The sequence below is a fragment of the Ursus americanus genome, chromosome 16 (assembly GCF_024610735.1).
Source record: "Ursus americanus isolate L20-20 chromosome 16, mUrsAme1.1.p, whole genome shotgun sequence".
Taxonomy (NCBI): Eukaryota; Metazoa; Chordata; class Mammalia; order Carnivora; family Ursidae; genus Ursus; species Ursus americanus.
In genome coordinates, this window is record NC_142142.1 from 51,232,341 (window position 1) to 51,251,519 (window position 19,179).

At 39.3% G+C, this 19,179-nt stretch overlaps 1 protein-coding gene across 6 annotated transcripts in view; it reads left to right on the forward strand.

Moving 5' to 3' along the window:
* The window catches only part of SIK3 (SIK family kinase 3), a 238,388-nt gene that overhangs the window by 169,788 nt on the left and 49,421 nt on the right, over positions 1–19,179 (forward strand). For all 6 annotated transcript variants that reach the window (XM_045797834.2, XM_045797838.2, XM_045797837.2 and 3 more), the window contains exon 5: positions 18,563–18,687. In XM_045797834.2, coding sequence (XP_045653790.1) covers positions 18,563–18,687 — 125 coding nt within the window. The remainder of the gene's footprint in view (positions 1–18,562; positions 18,688–19,179) is intronic.

Genomic DNA, 19,179 nt, shown 5'->3' on the forward strand with positions numbered 1-19,179 from the left:
ATGCTTGACCTGTAACATTGTATTAGTTTCAGGTGTACAGCATAATGATTCAGTACTTGTATGTACTGTGAAATGATCACCACAATAAATCTAGCTAACATCTATCATTTACATAGTTACAAAAAAAATTTTTTTTTCTTGTGGTAAGGACTTTTAAGATCTACTTTCTTAGCAACTTTCAAATATGCAGTACAGTACTAATGACTATTGTCACCGTTCTGTATAGTACATCCTCACGATTTATTTTACAAATGGATGTTGGTATGTTTGGACCGCCTTCACGCATTTCACCCACCACCATCCCTGCCACTGGCGACCACCAGTCTCTTCTCTGTATCTGTGAGCTTGTTGTTTTTTTAAAGATTCCACATGTACGTGAAATCATAAGGTATCTGTCTTTCTCTGTCTGACTTACTTCGCTTAGCATAGTACTCTCCAGGTCTATCCATGTTGTTCTGAATGTCAAGATTTCATTATTTTTTATGGCTGAGTAATATTCCGTTGTAAGCATGCATGCGTACCTGCGCCCGTGTGTGTGTGTGTGTGTGTGTGTGTGTGTGTGTGTGTGAGAGAGAGAGAGAGAGAGAGAGAGAGCGCGTGCGTGTTTGTTCCTTATCTGTTCATCCGTTGACAAATACTTAGGTTGTTTCCTTGGCTATTGAAAATAATGCTGCAGTGAACATGGGAGAACATATGTCTTTTTGAGTTAGTGTCTTCATTTTTTCAGATAAATACTGGGAAGTGGACTTGCTGTGAATCATAAGGCAGTTCTATTTTTAATCTTTTGAGGAACCTCATACTGTTTTCCATGGTGGCTGCACCAATTTATATTCTCACCAATAGTGCACAAGGGTTCCCTTTTCTCCACACCCTCACCAACACCTGTTATTTCTTGTCTTTTTGATACTAGCCATTCTAAGTATGAAATGATATCTCATTGTGGTTTTGATTGCATTTCCCTGATGATTGGTGATGTTGAGCATGTTTTCATGTACCTGTTGGCCAACTGTATGTCTTCTCTGGAAGAATGTCTATTCAGATTTTCTACTCGTTTTTTTAGTCTACTGGTTTTTGTTGTTTTTGTTATTGAGTTGTATGAGTTCTTTATGTATTTTAGATGTATATTATCAGATATGTGATTTAAAATATTTTTTCCCATTCAGTAGGCTAACTTTACATTTTGTTGATGATTTGTTGGTAAATATAACTTATAATGAACTTTTTAAAATCAAGTTTTAGTGATGTGCTAATTTAGGATAAAATACCTTTCTTAAAGTTACTTCTTTATCATTAGTTACACAAAAATGACAAAATTATTTTTTAAATTTCTTTCCTGGGGTTCTTTTAAGGTAATATATTCCTTTGAAAGGAGTTTGTGAATCAAAAAAAGTTGGAAAATATTGGGTACTTGTACAGTTAAATAGGTTAGTTTTCTTTATATTCTAGTCCAAATATGACTTTGTGGGTGCAGTGTTGTTGTTGTTGTTTTTGTTTGTTTGTATCAAATGGAGAGATTCTCTGAACTTTTGATAGACTCTTCTTCAGGAAAGCCTCTGCTCTCTATTATATGCCAGTTGTCCCTGAACTTTCCCCTAAAGCCCATTCCCTGCTTCTAATAATAGAGTTAGACACGTAATTATGTCATGTGTGCCTCCCCCACAGGACTGACCGCTCCATGAGGCCAAGGACTATGTGTGTTTTTTTCACCTTGTGCCAAGAACTCTTTAGTGGTCCCTCAAAAACTTGGGGAGTACCCTGCTCTTGTGACCATATTTGCACATTAACTTTTAGGCAGTTTATTTGTTTTTCTGGTGTTTCCTCTCATGTAAGTTATATTTATTCTGTTAGCTTTAACTTAAGAGGGTATATTCTTACCTGTTTTTAATTTCTTGGTGACTGCTTAGAACTTCTTCTGTGATAGTCATATCTTCTTTTCTCCGAAAGTAGGCTTCTACTGATTAGACCATATGTCTTTGTTTTTAATCTGGGAAATATTATTACTATACCTGTATACTATATACCATATACTATATTTCCATTGGTATCTTTAGTTTCTGTTGAGTATTTAAGGGGACTTTGATTCATCATGGTCTAAAATTTTGTATAGAATGCTCACCCGTCAATATTGGAATCTTACCTGATCGAAGGATTGGACTTTCATTGTTCTAAGTGATAGGATTTAGAATTATGACTATAATAGTATGTATTTAATGTATTCAAGAATTCCAGTGAATATTGTTTGCAGGTCTTGCAGAAAGTATCTCATTACAGCCCTTTCCTTTATATGTCTACTCAATACTGAGTTTGATGAGAAGATCCTATGTTGGGGAGAGTTTTTTGTTTTTTGTGAGAAGGGTTGGGGTGGTGCTATCTATAATAAAGTGGAAGGGATTGGTTTATTACCTAATTTAAAAATAGCTGAGTTCAGTGATCCTAACTGCTAAGGTATTTTAAAGCTTTAGGGGGAAATTCATAAGTCACTCATTGAAAATGCCAGTGTAATGTTGGACCAGCATTTTTGTTTTTAAACTTTCATCTTCCACAGAGATAGTATTATGCTATATAAATATATAGTGCTAGAAGCTGGGGAGGGTCAGAAGATCGGTAAGATTAAGTGACAGATGTGGAGCAGTCCCATATATGATGTAATAGCAGCACCTGCGACAAGATGGTACTGTACTACTTCTCTAATATGTTTTCCAGAAGGTAGATACAGTCTTTCAGTTTCATGCATATTACCCTCTCCTCCTCTAATTCTGACTTGCCCTAGTTTCTTAAACTAAACCAAATATCCTCCTCCCACCACCAAAAGAAAGCTGATTACTTGATTCTTACCTACCTCCTCCCCCCCGCCCACCCCTGGTGAAGGAATTTCTCTCGTGTATAAATGCTCAGGCTGTGAGTCAGTAGTTTTTGGCATTACTTCTCTATTAGCTCCTAGTCAGGAAGTTCAGCCAGGGGTTGGAGTGATTGCTAAACATTGAGGACTTCCCAGGACCCATTTTTAATAGTGAACTAATATTGTGACTCCTGGGAACTTCGAAACTCATCCTTCCTCACTACCGTAATTCTGAGATTCACACAGTTGACTCTTGTTTTGCACAATTCCAAATAACACTTTTGGGTCACATGATTTCTAGGCTAGTGGTATTGTATAGGAAAAGCAAGATTAGTTCCTTATCTGTGTCATGTTCCATTTTCACAGTCCATGCAACAGTCTAAATCCTGTTTATATGTTGTTCTTTCTGGGGTGTTGATCTTTGGTTCTTTGAGTCATTTCTAGCAAGAATACCCGACAGCTTGTCTCCTCCACCCCTCCCCTCCCCTGAGTCCGCTGGGAAATTAATCGAGGGCCAAAATTATTTCTGTTCTTAGTCTTTGTCTATAATTGCAAGTACGGAATTAGGGTTACGAGTCCTCAGAAGCTTTCAGGTTTCAAAACATAAAGAATCTTGTCACCATGTCTACTGGTGAGGTTGTTTATTTAGTATAAATAAATATTTTCCCACTTTACTTTGTTCCTCTGCCCCCTACTTCTGAGCTGTTTACTTATAACAGCAAGGAAGGGAAGCACAAGTTGCTCTTGGAGGGGCTGGCTGTCAATTTTAGCTGTGCTGTGTTACCTTAACAGACATTGTGAACGTTGGAGCTGGTTGCAGGCTGTGGCTAATCTGTTTGCATCTGCTTTGCAGTGCTCCTCTGTCAGCCAGAAAAGGAGTCAAGGGTATTGCTCTGAAGTGGTGGACCAAATAAGAAAATTTCCTGGTGCAGTTGTCCTGATTTTTATATTAGTGCCATTCGTTCTTTCCTGTTTCCCCTTACCACATAGACATACACAGTTGATGATATACATACTTTTAGGGATACAGTATCTCTACCCTGTATAGCCCTATATGGCCCCGGGCTCCTGATCTTGCCTAGAACAAAGAATTTCAAGTCTCAAAGTTGATAGTAAAGCTTTGGTATTTAAACCATCCCTAGAAGACAGACATGTGGTTCAAATTAAAGTCTGCTGCTCTGTATTATGAGAAAGGAATATAAGATACCATTTCAGCCTGCAGACAAATGCTAACCAACCAGGGTGTTGGGGGTTGGAAAGAGACTTAACAAATTACGTTAGGAGACACTTGTGAGTGGAGAATTAAATGACCATAGGCCACATGAAGAGACCAACTCCACCCATATGGCTTCTATTGTGCGGGTAGGAGTATCCGTCTTAACCAGCTTCTGCTGCTGTTTTCTTCTTAAGAATATTCATCATTTTAATGTTGAATCTGTAATTGTAAGTCTTTCCTGTTGCCAATAAACAGTCAGGGACATAAAGTACCTTTATGGGCATCTTCATACTTGAGAATTTTCTGAAATTTTATAAAATGTTCACCATGATATGTGTAGTTGCCATGTGACCATACAGAGCTATAATCTCTTTGACTGTATTCCCTGTGCTGGACTTTTCATCCCTGTGACTTATTTACCTTATAACTGGAAGTTTGTACCTCTTAATCCCCTTCACTTATTTCACCCATCCCTCCAGCCCTCTCCCTGCTGACAACTGCCAGTTCTCTACATTTACGGGTGTGTTTCTAGTTTTGTTGTTGTTGTTTGTTTGTTCATTTGTTTTGTTTTTTAGATGCCACATATGAGTGAAATCATATGGTATTTGTCTTTTTCTGTCTGACTTATTTCACTTAGCTTAATACCCTCTAGGTCCATCTATGTTGTCATGAATGGCAAGATTTCATTCTCTTTTTATGGCTGAGTAATATTCTACAGTGTGTGTGTGTGTGTGTGTGTGTGTGTGTGTGTGTGTGTGTGTATCTTCTTTATCCATTCATCCGTTGATGGAAACTTGGGCTGTTTCCATATCTTGGCTATTGTAAATAATGCTACAATAAACATAGGGGTGCATGTATCTTTTTGAATTAGTGTTTTTGTTTTCTTCATGTAAATACCCAGAAGTGGAATTGCTAGATTGTATGGTTTTTCTATTTTTAGTTTTTTAAGGCACCTCCATACTGTTTTCCAGAGTTGGCACTATTGGTTTACATTCCCACGAACAGTGCACGAGGGTTCCCTTTTCTCCACATCCTTGCCAACGCTTGTTGTATCTGACTGGTGTAAGATGATATCTCATTGTGGTTTTGATTTGCATTTTCCTGATAATTAGTGATGTTGAACATCTTTTCATGTGTCTGTTGGCCATCTGTATGTCTTTTTTGGGGGGGGAAGTGTCTATTCATGTCCTCTGCCCATTTTTCATAGGATTATTTGGGGTTTTGGGTATTGAGCTGTGTGATTTTGTTATTTATTATGGATATTAATCCCTTATTGGACTTCTCATTTGTCAGTGTCTTTTCCCATTCGGTAGGTTGCCTTTTTGTTTTATTGATGGTTTCCTTCACTCTGCAAAAGCCTTTTTGTTTGATGTAGTCACTTACTTTTGCTTTTGTTTCTTTGACTGGGGAGACATATCCTGGAAAATATTACTAGGGCTCTTGTCCTTGAGTTTACTACCTCTGTTTTCTTTTAGGATTTTTATGGTTTCAGGTCTCACAGTAGGTCTTTAGTCCATTTTGAGGGTTTTTTTGTGTGCATGGTGTAAGAAAGTGGTCCAGTTTCATTCTTTTGAATGTAGCTGTTTGGTTTGCCTAACACCATTTATTGAAGAAATGGTCTTTTCCTCATTGTATATTCTTGCTTTCTTTGTCATAGATTAATTGACCATATAAGTATGGGTTTATTTCCAGATGCTCTGTTCTGTTCCATCCATCTATATGGGGTTTTTTGGTGCCAATACCATACTGTTTTGATTACTATAGCTTTGTAATGTAGTTGATATATGGGATTGTGATACCTCAGCTTTGTTCTTCTCTCTCAAGATTGCTTTGGCTGTTCAGGGTCTTTTGTGGTTCCATACAAATTTTAGGATTTTTTGTTCTAGTTCTGTGAAAAAATACTGTTGGTATTTTGACAGAGATTGCACTGAATCTGTAGATTGCTTGAGTAATATGGACATTTTAACAATATTAATTCTTTCAATCTGTGAGCATGATATATCTTTCCATTTATTTTTGTCCTCTTCCATTTCTTTCATTAATGTCTTACAGTTTTTTGAATAACAGAAATTTCATCTCCTTGGTTAAGTTTATTCCTAGGTTTTATATTTTTTTGATGCAATTGTATATGGAATTGTTTTCTTAATTTCTCTTTCTGCTATTATTAGTGTATAGAAACACAATAGATTTCTCTATGTTGATTTTGTATACTGCGACTTTACTGATTCATTTATTAGTTCTAGTAGTTTTTTGGTGGAATCTTTAGGATTTTCTATACAGAGTATCATGTCATCTGCAAATAGTGTCAGTTCTGCTTCTTCCTTACCAATTTCGATGCCTCTTATTTCTTTTCTTGTCTGATTGCTATGGCTAGGATTTTCAGTACTTTGCTGAATGAAAGTGGTGACAATAGACATTCTTGTCTCATTCCCGATCTTAGAGGAAAAGCTTTCAGCTTATCACCATTAAATGTGAAGTTAGCTGTGGATTAGTCATAGACAGCCTTTATTATGTTGAAATATGTTCCTTCTATATTGGCTTTGTTGAGAGTTTTTATAATGAATGGAAGTTGACTTTTGTCAAATTATTTTTCTGTATCTACTGAGATGATCATATGATTTTTAACCTGCATTTTCTTAATGTGGTGTATAGTGTTCGTTGATTTGTATATATTAAACCATCCTTGCATCCGTGGGATAAATCCCACTTGATCATGGTGAATGAGTCTTTTAATGTATTTTTCGATACACTTTGCTAATATTTTGTTGAGGATTTTTGCATCTATGTTCATCAGGGACATTGGTCTGTAGTTTTCTTATTTTGTAGTATCATCGTCTGGTTTTGGTATCAGGGTAATGCTGGCCTCATAGAATGAATTCAAAAGCATTCCTTTCTTTGCTATTTTATGGAATAGTTTGAGAAGAATAGGTATTAACTTTTCTTCAAGTGTTTTTTAGAATTCATGTGTGAAGCCATCTGGTCCTGGACTTTTGTTTGTTGGGAGTTTTTGATCACTGATTCAATTTAATTACTAGTAGTTGATCTGTTCATATATTTTTTTGTTGTTTCTTCCTGGCTCATTCTTGGAAGATAATATGTTTCTACTAATTTATCCATTTACTATAGGTTGTCTAATTTGTTCACAAGTAATTTTTTGTAGTAGTCTCTTATAATCTCTTGTATTTCTGCGGTGTTGGTTGTTACTTCTCTTTCATTTCTGATACTATTTATTTGAGTCCTCTTTTTCTTGATTAGTCTGTCTAAAGTTTCATCAATTTTGTTTATCTTCTCAAAGAACCAGCTCTTATTTTCATTGGTCTTTTCTATATTTTTTGTCTCTATTTCATTTATTTCTGCTGTGATCTTTGTTATGTCCTTCCTTCTACCAAATTTGGGCTTTGTGTGTTCTTTTTCTTTTTCTTTTAGGTGTAAAGTTAGATTGTTCACTTGTGATTTTTCTTGATTCTTGAGTTAGGTCCACATCGCTATAGAATTTCCTCTCAGAGGTGCTTTTGCTGCATCCCAAAGATTTTGATCCCATGTGTTTCCATTTTCATTTGTCTCCAGGTATTATTTTATTTCCTTTGATTTCTTTTTTTTTTTTTTAAGATTTTATTTATTTGACAGAGAGAGAGAGAGAGAGAGGAGCGAGAGAGGGAACATAAGCAGGGGGAGCGGGAGAGGGAGAAGCAGGCCTCTTGCTGAGCAGGGAGCCTGATTCAGGGCTCGATTCCCAGGACCCTGGGAGCATGACCTGAGCCGAAGGCAGATGCTTAACGACTGAGCCACCCGGGTGCCCCATCCTCTTCGATTCCTTTGTTGACCCATCAGTTGTTCAGGAGCATGTTCTTTAGGCACTATGTATTTTTGTTTCTCCCTATTCTTTTCTTGTAATTGACTTGTGCTTTCATACTCTTGTGATTGGAAAAGATGTTTGATATGATTTCAGTCTTCTTAAATTTATTGAAACTTGTTTTGTGGCCTAACATGTGATCTGTCCTGGATGTTGTTTCATGCGCACTTGAAACAAATGGGGCACAGAAATTCTTCATAGGGCTTCAGTCCTTTCTTGGACATCATAACTGCACTTTGAAACTACAAAGTATATATATCTAACTTTTTGAATGTACATTGACTCTAGTCTCTTCTTTTGCCTTAAGTTTCTGTTCTTTTTTTTAAATTTTTGTATTTTACTTATATTGAAGTTGCCCCCTCTTCTGTTTTTTCCTGTATGTTGCACCAGTGTCCAGTCTGGTAGTGTTCTTCCTGAGGCATGTGAGCTAAACTTGAGCTTATGATAGTGTCATTTATTTTACTTGTGTCCCCGAATTAGAATGATCCCAGCTTGACATGAGCTGAGGAAGAGAGCACTCCAGTATTCCTTAGGATGATGTTAATTCTAGAAAGCTAAAAAAAAGTTACTGAATACAAAGTGACTGTGGTTTTAAAGAAATTGTTAGACTCTGTCTATTCTCTGGCTTGTTACTTATGGGATTCAAATAACCAAAAGGTTATAATCAGAAAATAAAATATATTCTAAAGTTAGGGGAGAGTTAAGATTAATTAACTGAAAGGTTTGCCAAATTATGTCAACTCTCAGTTATCCAGTTTTGTCTGTTTGTTTTACTATCTGGGTTTTTTTGTGGTTTTTTTTTTGTTTTTTTTTTCCTTCCTTCTCTTTCTTCTGGCCAACCAAGTTTTTGGGGTTTTGTTTGTTTGTTTGTTTGCTAGTTTTATTTAGCCCATTTACCTTAGGTTGGACGTATTAAAGGAAAAGAAGGGAGATCTAAATCTCCTCAGTGTCATTGTTCTTTGTTAGTAACTCTTATTAAATTAGGGAAGATAGTAACATTATAGAAAAAAGTGTATTTGTAAATTATTTATAAGTAATGTGTCTTAGTCCATTCTGGCTGCAGTAACAAAATACCACAGTCTTGGTAGCATATGAATAACAGAAATTTATTGCGCACAGTTCTGAAGTGATTATATAGATCATTAAAATATTTACTTCTTTTATTTTATTTTATTTTTAAACCTTAGCATTTTTTTTTAAAGATTTTATTTATTTATTTGACAGAGATAGAGACAGCCAGTGAGAGAGGGAACACAAGCAGGGGGAGTGGGAGAGGAAGAAGCAGGTTCATAGCGGAGGAGCCTGATGTGGGGCTCGATCCCACAACGTCGGGATCACGCCCTGAGCCGAAGGCAGACGCTTAACCGCTGTGCCACCCAGACGCCCCTAAAGTATTTACTCCTTTTAAATTGTGTTTGACTACAACTGTAAACTTTATCATTGCGTATAAAGTCTTCATAGTTTACTGTCCTTCATTTAGGATTGTGGTTGTCTTCAACAAAAACTTAAGCGAACTCTCTGTTTTAACAAGTAGTTCCCAGTTCCTGGCCTCTTAACTGTTCACAAAATGCTGCTCTGAGCTCTTCAAGCATTTATTTCTTTTTATATCCTTCTCTCTCTTTTCCTCTTTTTCTCCCTCCCTCTCTGTTCTTGGTTAATCAGTGATTCATTTGTAAAATATTGAGTGTCTTGTCTTTTGCCAGGCACTGTTCTCGGTGCTAAGAAATCAGGGGTGAGAAAAACAGCCTAATCTCTGTTCCTCTGAGCCCTGATGGTAATGGAGCTTAGATCCCAGTGAAATTGCCCTGAATGGCAAGAAATAGAAGTGGGGGAGAAAAAGGATCCTATTCTTTTCCTCTTTTTTTCTTTGCTTATTATGAAATACTATATAAGTAGACAGAATTGTGCATTAACCATATACATATACTTTAATGAAAGTATACTGTAATGAAACACCTGTGCAATTACACTTGGATCGAGAATTAGATAATTTCATCAGCCCAGACTGCACCCCCAATACCAACCTCATCCTTGCTCTAAGAGGTAATCACGGTCTTGACTTTTGTGTTTTACCACTTGTGTAATGCTTCCCTCAGGAGTTTTGTTCCACTGGGTGCCATATTTATTGGATATAAGTTGCAGTGGGCTCATCCTTCACGTAGTTTGCTTGTTGTTGAACTACGTATGAAGGAATCATACCAAATATATTATTTTGTGTCTTATTTCACACAACACTATGTTTATGAGATTTCTCCATGTCTATATAGCTGTGATTTATTCACTTTTATTTATTGTATTTCATGATGTGAATATACCACAAGTCCCTTTTCCATCATATCTAGTCATGTATATTTGGGCTGCTTTCAGTTTGGAGCTCTTATCAATAGGTCCATGAACATTCTTCAACAGTTATCCTTGTGCAGTCTTAAACATTTAAGAGTGTAAGTTGAAGAGTAAGGTTGCTGGGTCGTACATTAGATCTGTCTCCAGCTTTTGCTTGTAATGCCGAACCCGTGTCATGTATGCATGGGCGTGTCCATTCCGCCACACCCTCACCAGTGCTGGGTGCCACTACACTTTGTCAGTTTTACAGTCTGGTGAGTGTGTAAGTGAGTGTGTGAGTACGGTTTTCGTGTTTTTATTTTTCTCTCTAACAAGTTTGAACTCTTTCCCATGTCTTTTGGCCTTTTTTGTGAAGTGTGCTTAAATAAGTCTTTTGCCCATTTTTCTGGTGGGTTGTCTTTCTTACTGATTTAGAGGAGTTTTTGTTTCACTAGTAAGGATGTGAGTCTTTTCTTTCATGTGTTACAAATGTCTTCTTTCATTTTGTGCTTTCTCACTTTACTCCTTTTTTTTTTTAAGATTTTATTTGTTTATTTATTTTAGAGGGAGTGAGCACGCAAGCAGTAAAAAGGGCAGAGGAAGAGGGAGAGAGAATCCCAAGCAGACTCTGCACTGAGCGCAGAGCCTGATGTGGGGCTCGATCCCAGGACCCTGAGATCATGACCTGAGCTGAAACCAAGAGTCAGGCGCTCAACTAACTGAGCCACCCAGGCGCCCCTTTCATTTTACTCTTTTTAAAACATCTTTCAATTAATAGATATTTCAATGAATGAATAGTATAGTTTTAATGTAACCAAATTTACCACTTTTTCCTTTATGATTAGTGCTTTTTGTTTCTTGTTTAAGAAATCCTTCCATCCCCTAAGGCATTAAAGATATTCACTTTTCTTATTTTATAAAAATTTAGTAGTTTTACCTTTTGCATTAAGCCTGTGGTCCACCTGGAGTTGATTTGAGGATACAGTGTGAGGAAGGTGTCCTATTTAGTTTTTTTTTTCCACATGGAAAACCAGCTGTTCCTATGCCATGTGTTGAAAAATCCGGCCTTTCCTCAGTGATATATAGTGCTTACAATTCTTTCCAAAGTACTGTTTTTAAAGAAACATGCAGTATGCCTCAAGCACGGTATGACTGTGGGAATTACATAAGCAGAGCAAAGGGCTGAGAGTGAAGAATAAAATGAAAAACAGAATGTAATAAGGAATTCGGAAGTTGTGCAAAAATAGTTATGGGATGTACATTTACCTCAATATAAACATACGTAAGATGCTGAAAACACAGTGTGGGTGTGGGCTTTGAGGGCATCCAGGCTGGCATTATGGGCTCGGCCTTGTTCTTAGGAATTTTTTTTTAAGCTTCAAATTTGAGCATGTTACTTAACAAAACTCACTTTCCCAGACACAAAACAAAAATAATGCTCATTTTAATGAGGTAATAAATACATGGCACTGTCACACAGCACTTGACAGAGTGTCCTTTACAAAATGTCTCCTTACTTTATTCTGTATAATTGAGGGTACCACATAAATGGGAAAAGTGCTGCTGTGAGAAAGACCAGGCCGGTCTGCTTCTAGGTCTTCCCAGATACCAGCCTCTCTCTGGGGTTGTGCCACTCGGCTCCATGCCCGGGTGGCTCCTTTCTAGGTACCCTGAATGAATTTCCTAATAGTTGAGAACTATTATTTATTAGTTGTCATCAAACTTGGTAAGAAATGCCTTATTGTGCTCACAGTATGACGTCTAGGTGATTCAGAATGAATCGGGATTGTCTGTAGCCCAGTCCTGCAACTTAGCATTTCATTAAGACAAGCTGACAAATAGAAATTCTGAGGGGAAATGATCCCATTTCTAATCTCAAGTAATTATGTCACCATAGTTTTCCCCCAGACGCAGGTCACAGACTACTTGGGTGACGTCATATGTGGCTACAGACCGCCTTTTTCTTCTTTGACATGATTTTCTCCCGTCTCAGCTTCCTCACTGTAATGATCATTCTCTCAGCTTTTGGCCGCATCCTCTTTTTCTTCCCGTAGGTACAGAGTAGAAAGTACTTAGGGGTGCGTTCTAAGCCTAATTCCCAGACATCCCTTTTTCTGCACTTACTCTTTCAAAAAATTCTTACCCATTCAATACTGTGACTCAGTTCCTCAGAACATCCAACTTGAATTTCTTCTCACCTCCTCTAACTCAGGATGGAACAAAAATATATATATTTTTCTTCCCAAACCAACTACTACTGTCTAGACTTGCATGTGGCCAGACTACCCAGACGTGCATGGTCATGCTCTCTACTTTCTCCTCCTTTTTATCTATATGTTCTGTCTGTCCTCAAGTACTGTCTAGTCTTTTTTCAAAGTATTTTTTGAATTGTCTTTCTCATTTTCATGACTTCTACTTTGTCCCAAGCCTTCCTCTTCCCCTCACATCTACTCTAGTCTTTCAGGTTAATTTTACTGCGTCACCTGCCTGCTCTGGAGGTTTCAGTGGCTCCTCATTGCCAGTAAGAGGAGTCCTCCAACTTCTTCAGGAAGAGTTATGTTGTGTTTGTTTGTTTACATTCAGATGTCTAAATTATGTCCAGGAGATCCGGTAGGGCTGAGGCGAGGTTTGCGGATCACTCGCCATTTCTAAAACTGCATTGGTGATTCTGATGTACAGACAGGATGAAAATCAGTGCTTGGGAGAGGACAACGGGATGGGATGGGAGGTGCTTATGATTCGATGTATGTAATTATCAAGATAATAGTTTTTTATTTGGGTGGTAGATTCACTAGTGCTCACTGCATTACTAAAAATAACTACTTCTAGAAGAAAACACAGGGATGAATTGTTGCAACCTTGGGCTAGGCAGTGGTTTCTTAGATATGACACCAAAAGCATAAGTGACCTTAGAAAAAGCTAGATAGATTGGACTTCATCCAAATTAAAAACTTCTGTGCATCAAAGGGCACCATCAAGAGAGTGGGAGAAAATTCCATAGAACGGGAGAAAAGATGCAAATCGTATCAATGGACTTGTATCCAGAGAATATAAAGAACTCTCACAATTCAATAATAAAAAGACAACTCAATTTACAATGGGCAAAAGACTTGGGTAGACATTTGTCCAAAGAAGATATATCAGTGGTCAATAAGCACATGAAACAATGCTCAACACTATTAGCCAACAGGAAATGCAAAGCAAAATCTTAGTGAGATACCACATACCCCCATAGGACTGCTGTAATTAAAAAGAAAAATGGCAGTAAGAAGTATTGGCTAGGACGGGGAGAAGTTGGAACACTCGTATGTTGTTGGTAGGAATGTAAAATGTGGCAGCCACTTTGGATAAAAGTTGGGTCAGTTCCTCAAAAATTGAAACACGAAGTTACCATACCATATGACCTAGATATAGATAACTATAGATACCTATATCTATGTATCTTATATATATATATCCTTAGGGGGTGTGTGTATGTATATATAGTATATCACATATATAGTATATATAGTACATTTTATACACACACACACACACACACACATATCCTAAGAAATGAAAATACTCACAAAAAGTGTATAAGAATGCTCATAGGGGGGCGCCTGGGTGGCTCAGTCATTAAGCATCTGCCTTCGGCTCAGGGTGTGATCCCGGGGTCCTGGGATCGAGCCCCGTGTCAGGCTCCTCCGCTGGGAGCCTACTTCTTTCTCTCCCACTCCCCCTGCTTGTGTTTCCTCTCTCGCTGGCTGTCTCTCTCTCTGTCAAATAAATAAATAAAATCTTTAAAAAAAAAAAAAGAATTCTTATAGCAGCATTATTCATAATACTAAAAAGTGGAAATAACCTAAATGTCCATCAACTGGTGAGTGGATAAATAAAATGTAGTATAACCATACCATGGAATCTTATTCAGCAGTAAAGAAAGGAACAAAGTACTGATTGATAGATGCTAAAACGTGGATGAACCTTGAAAGCATTATGCTAAGGAACAGAAGCCAGACACAAAATCCATATTTTATATGATCCCTTTTATAGGAAATGTCCAGCATAAGCAAATCCATAGAGACAGAAAGTTGATTAGTGATGGCCTGGGGCGGGGCTCATTGTTGGGAGAGTTGGGGGAGAAATGGGGACTGATTGCTGATGGGTATAGGGTTTCTTTGTAGGGGTGATAAAAATGTTCTGAAATTGAGGTGATAGTTGTACAACTCTATGAATATATTAAAAGCCACTGAACAGTACACTTTAAATGGGTGAATTTTATGGAATGTGACATTTATCTCAATAAGGCTAGAGGACAAAAATCTGAGTAAAAACAGGCAATGTGTGGAGCAAGGGTGAGAGTGTGTCCCCACCTGCCCCATGCCGCCTCCACAACAACCCCACAACGAGGAGTTACTTCCCGAAACTACCAACGGAACCCAAAATAGACAGGTTTGAGTTTCAACTGCTTTCATTTTTTTCCTTCCAGTCTTCTTAAAATGTGTAGCAGAATGCCCCTCAAAGGTAAGCAGCTAAGAGAATAAAGAGGAGGTATTCTTCCTGTTCCAGTTACTCATTCCCTGGAGTGTAGATTAGAAGGAACGAAACTTTCAAAATGAGTTCCAGATTCAGTTTGTTAATAACTTGAGGTTTCTCCCACATCAGTAACTTAAATTTTCAGAAAATAAGTCATGTGATTGGCGAATGGACAGTGAGCTAGCCGGAGCTGTAATTTACAAGCCGCACAGCAGTACTGAAGACGCACATGAAACACTTGTGAGGAGGCACCACTAGGGAGATACGACAGCAGTCCGCTTTTGGTGAATTTATAGTGATGTGTGTCTTAAAGAGGGAGGGTGGTGGGTCATATTCCGTTAGGTCTGGTACATTAAAGAATGAATTAGGATATCCCAGAATCATTCATTGGAGGAAGCTGGCTTTAATGGGGAAAAAAATAAAGTGTCATAGCAGGCAAGGAGAGGCAGATTTTGCTTAAATGTGCAGTTAGGAGTGGGAACAACACGTGAAGTGGTTACAGGAGACCCCCTGACAGGTTTGCAAGACTAGAGGAGTTTTGCTTGGTGTGTAATAGGAATAAGAGCAAGCAGGTTGGGGGGAGTGGTTGTTGTTGAATCTTACTGAAATCTTGCTCTTGGTCATAGGTCTAGCTGTTGAAGCCAGCCCTCTGGTTGTAACATGCTGTCAAAACAGGTGCTTTCCCCGATGTGGATCCCTGTGGTTGTCAGGCCCCGATCATATCATTTGTTCTTGCATGCTCGTTTCTCAGATCAGCGCCTCAGAGCAATCTAAGCTTACAGCCACCACCGAAGATGGTTTCCTTTGAGATGTTTCCTTTGTAAAGATTTCCTGTTTGGTAGGTAGGATAAACACGCTCATGCCATTAAGTTTGTGCCTTCCCTCCCCAACAGAGTAAACGGGTTAAAAGTTTGCTAATTGTAGATAGAGCATCCATGGTTCAAAAGGAGAATCTATATATTTTAAGCTGCTTATTAGGAACATTTTTAACCTACTGCTTTTAACTAATCGTGTGGCCTTGTGTGTTCTCCATTCAAAATATGAAATACTCCATGATTCTCTCTTCTGGACTTTTGCTAAGCAGTCCCGCCAACGTCAGAGTGCATCCATTATTACAGACGCCATCTGCATGTCTCTTCCACATGCTGCCGAGGAAGGCCAGCCATGGAAAAGGACCTCAGGAAGAGGTGTGCAAGCCAATTAAAACAAAACAAAGTGATTAAGGGCCTTCTTTCTAGAAAATTCCCAAAGACGTCTGCTTTGCTGAATCTCATTTGTTAGGATTTTTAACACCTGTCCTCACTCTTGCAAGAAGAATCTTAATGGGGTTCAGCGCATGCGACTTTAGTAAATTAAAGCTGTTGGGTTTCAGAGTTGTAGGTTAGTTGGTAGAGCTTTAAGTGCAGTTGCAATCATAGTTGACATTTAGTAAGTACCTGTTGTGTTTAAACACTGTTTTACTGGGTAATTTGAGAGAGTCGGAGATGTATAAGGTATTCTTAAGGAACTGGAGGGAGTGTATTTTCAGGAGCTAGAAGAATAGAATATGTGTATGTGGAAATAACCAAAATAAGGGAGAAATACAAAGTAATAGGGGAGTACAGAGTAGGTAGAGGATATTTCTTGTAGGAGATCCAGGAAGACTTAGCAGAAGAAGCATTTACTTCCCGTGGATGAAAGAGAATATTCGATTTCTTATAGAAGTGGCTGTTAATGTTTCTAATGATGGCCCTGACTTCTAAGCCCCTTGTGATCATTACGTTAATTTTAGAACTGTAGGCGGGAGGGCTAGGAGTAGAGGCTCTAGTGGTTGGCTGGCTGCCATTGTAAGGATGAGAAGGCTCCAGGAGCCAGAAAGTGACAGGAGGCTTGGCCTAGTGATTGTATTGCCATTTCATTCAGTGACCCTTTCTTGCGTCCCTGCTGTGTATGAATGCACTGTGTGGAAACGGGCGAGTCCAGCTGTAGTGCCCCCGTTTACTCACTAGTGGAGGGCAGAAACGCATAATACAGCTAAGTATAAGGTAAGGCAGAGTAATCGGGATATAGAGGTCTAATGAAGGGCTGTGGAAGCACAGAGGAGGAAGCCATTGACAGTCTTTTGTGGTGGAAATCAGTTAAGGCTTCATATAGGAAGTACTATTTGACTGGGCCTTGGAAAAGAGTGATCTTTCAAATGTGGGAAAGAAAGGAAAAGGCATGGCACAGAGAGGAAGTAGCGGAAGGAAGGCACGTGAACACAGGATGTGAGTAGTCTAGCAATGATAGAATGGCCTGGAGAAGTTGGAGAGGGGGGCGGGGCTGGGCCATGAAGGAGTTTGAAGGACAAGGCTCAGAGGGTTAGACTGTTCTGTGAGCAGATGGGAGGCCCCCCCCACCATGTTTCTGAGCGAAGAGGTGACACAGTGTCATTTGCGTGACTGTCCCCACGCTATGAATGGATGGCCTAGAGGGAAATGAATCGGAGGTAATGAGCTGTGTGCGAGCCTCGGTGGGAGAGAACACAAGTATGAGCTGAGGTGGTAGGAATGGAAATAGAAGGAAGGAGATGGATTCAGGACACACAGGGTAGAAGCAGGAAAAGTTTTATTACCAGTTTGGAATGGGAAATGAGAGGGAGAAGGGAGACTCCAGTGCTTCTAGTAGCTGGGATGGTAATGCCATTAACGAACATTAATGGGAACATGAGCAGAAGAACAGATTTGTTTTCGGAAGATGGCGAGTTTGAGCTCTTTCTTCCCGGGTAAGTATTAGAAGTTCCTATCAGGAATTTAAGAGTGGTACCAGGACCAGAGATAGAAATTTGGAGAATTATTACCAAACAAATGACAACGGAAGCTATGGAACCAGAAGAGTCGGCCTTAGAGCAAGGAGAGAGAGACAAAGTTAGCACAGGCCTTGCAAGAACACATGTGCTGTAGAAGGAAGAAAGGAGTAAAAGCAAACAGCAAAGGGGGACAGAGTTGTCAAGGGGAGTAAAACTAGGCGGGGGAGAGCAGCGAGGCGCTCGGCATTTCCCGGCTCTGTCGCCGCAGGGAATGTGGTAGGCCTGCGGCGGGAGGGAGAAGGCTTTCTTCCAGACGAGCTGTTCATGTAAATACTTACATACATGAAAGTGTTCAAAAGTCAGCGACTTTCTGTCCTATGGCCTGCCATCCTTGCTGATTTTCTGAGCGTTCCTCTCCACACCTCACCTCTCCTGTCTCCCATCTGCTTTCTCCTAAAACAGTGGAAGGGGACGACAAGTAGGGGGAAAGTTGAAGCGCAAAGGGACTTACAGTTAAATTGTAAATGTTTCTGCTTCAATGTGTAAATAAGTTGCCCATTCTTTCTTTCGAGTAAGCCACCTTAATGATGATAATGTCACTTTATCTAAATTTTCAAGTCCGTATGTCTCTCGTGGTCATAAATGTGTTTCTCGTAAGAAGTAAAAATAATAGGAAAAGTCTGGGCCCTGGCGAGTGGTCTTATAGGTAGTTACTGATTCTGATGTGGCCTTAACATCAGTCACCATCCAATGTCACTTTTGTTCCGAAAGCAACAGGCACACTCGGCTCCCTCAGTGTAGCTTTCTGAAGGGAACAGTGTTGGTTCTGCGGGCATAAACCGGTCCTGTGGACTTTTCGTTCACCAGGGGTCTTGGGTGTTCCGGATCATCTGTATCTCCCTTTCACTATTATGTTAAGTTCCAGTGGCTGGTTGGAGAATTTCTAAATGGTCTCTCTTCACATTGGATACTCAACTGTAATGCTCCAGAGCCTTTGTTCAGTGACTAGAAGCTAGTAACTTGAGTTATGTCCGTTTGTCTTTCTAGATTTTGGCTTCAGTAACCTGTTCACTCCCGGGCAGCTGCTGAAGACGTGGTGCGGCAGCCCCCCCTATGCTGCGCCTGAGCTCTTCGAGGGAAAGGAATACGATGGCCCCAAAGTGGACATCTGGGTACGTACTGCCTCCTCTCAGCCCCCCAGGCCGGTGATTCTCCTTCACGGGGAACGGCTGCCGTCTCCCTGGGGGACATCGAATGCTGACACGAAGCGAGACCTTGACCCCCGTGCTTCGAATTCCCAGTTCTTTGTGCAGAGTCTTTCCTCCAGCTCTTGTCTTATGGACCGAGCCACGGATTTCAAACTTCCCCTTTTGCATCTGCAAAAAAAAAAACAAGCCCAAGAGCAAGCTTGGAAGGGGGCCCTTGCCAAGAACAGAGATTCTTTCTGTCGTTGCCACTTGCCTTCTCCCTCAAGGATGAGTGCTGAGAGAAATTCTAGATATGTTACCCAAAATTCATGTCTGGAAGCAAAGAAGAATGTTAACTATCCTAAAGATGATTGGCCTTGACAATGCCTCATATTATTTCTCACAAAGACAGAAGAAAAAGTTTGTTCCATTATCTTGTGCATGACTCACCACCATCTTCATACACATACTATAATG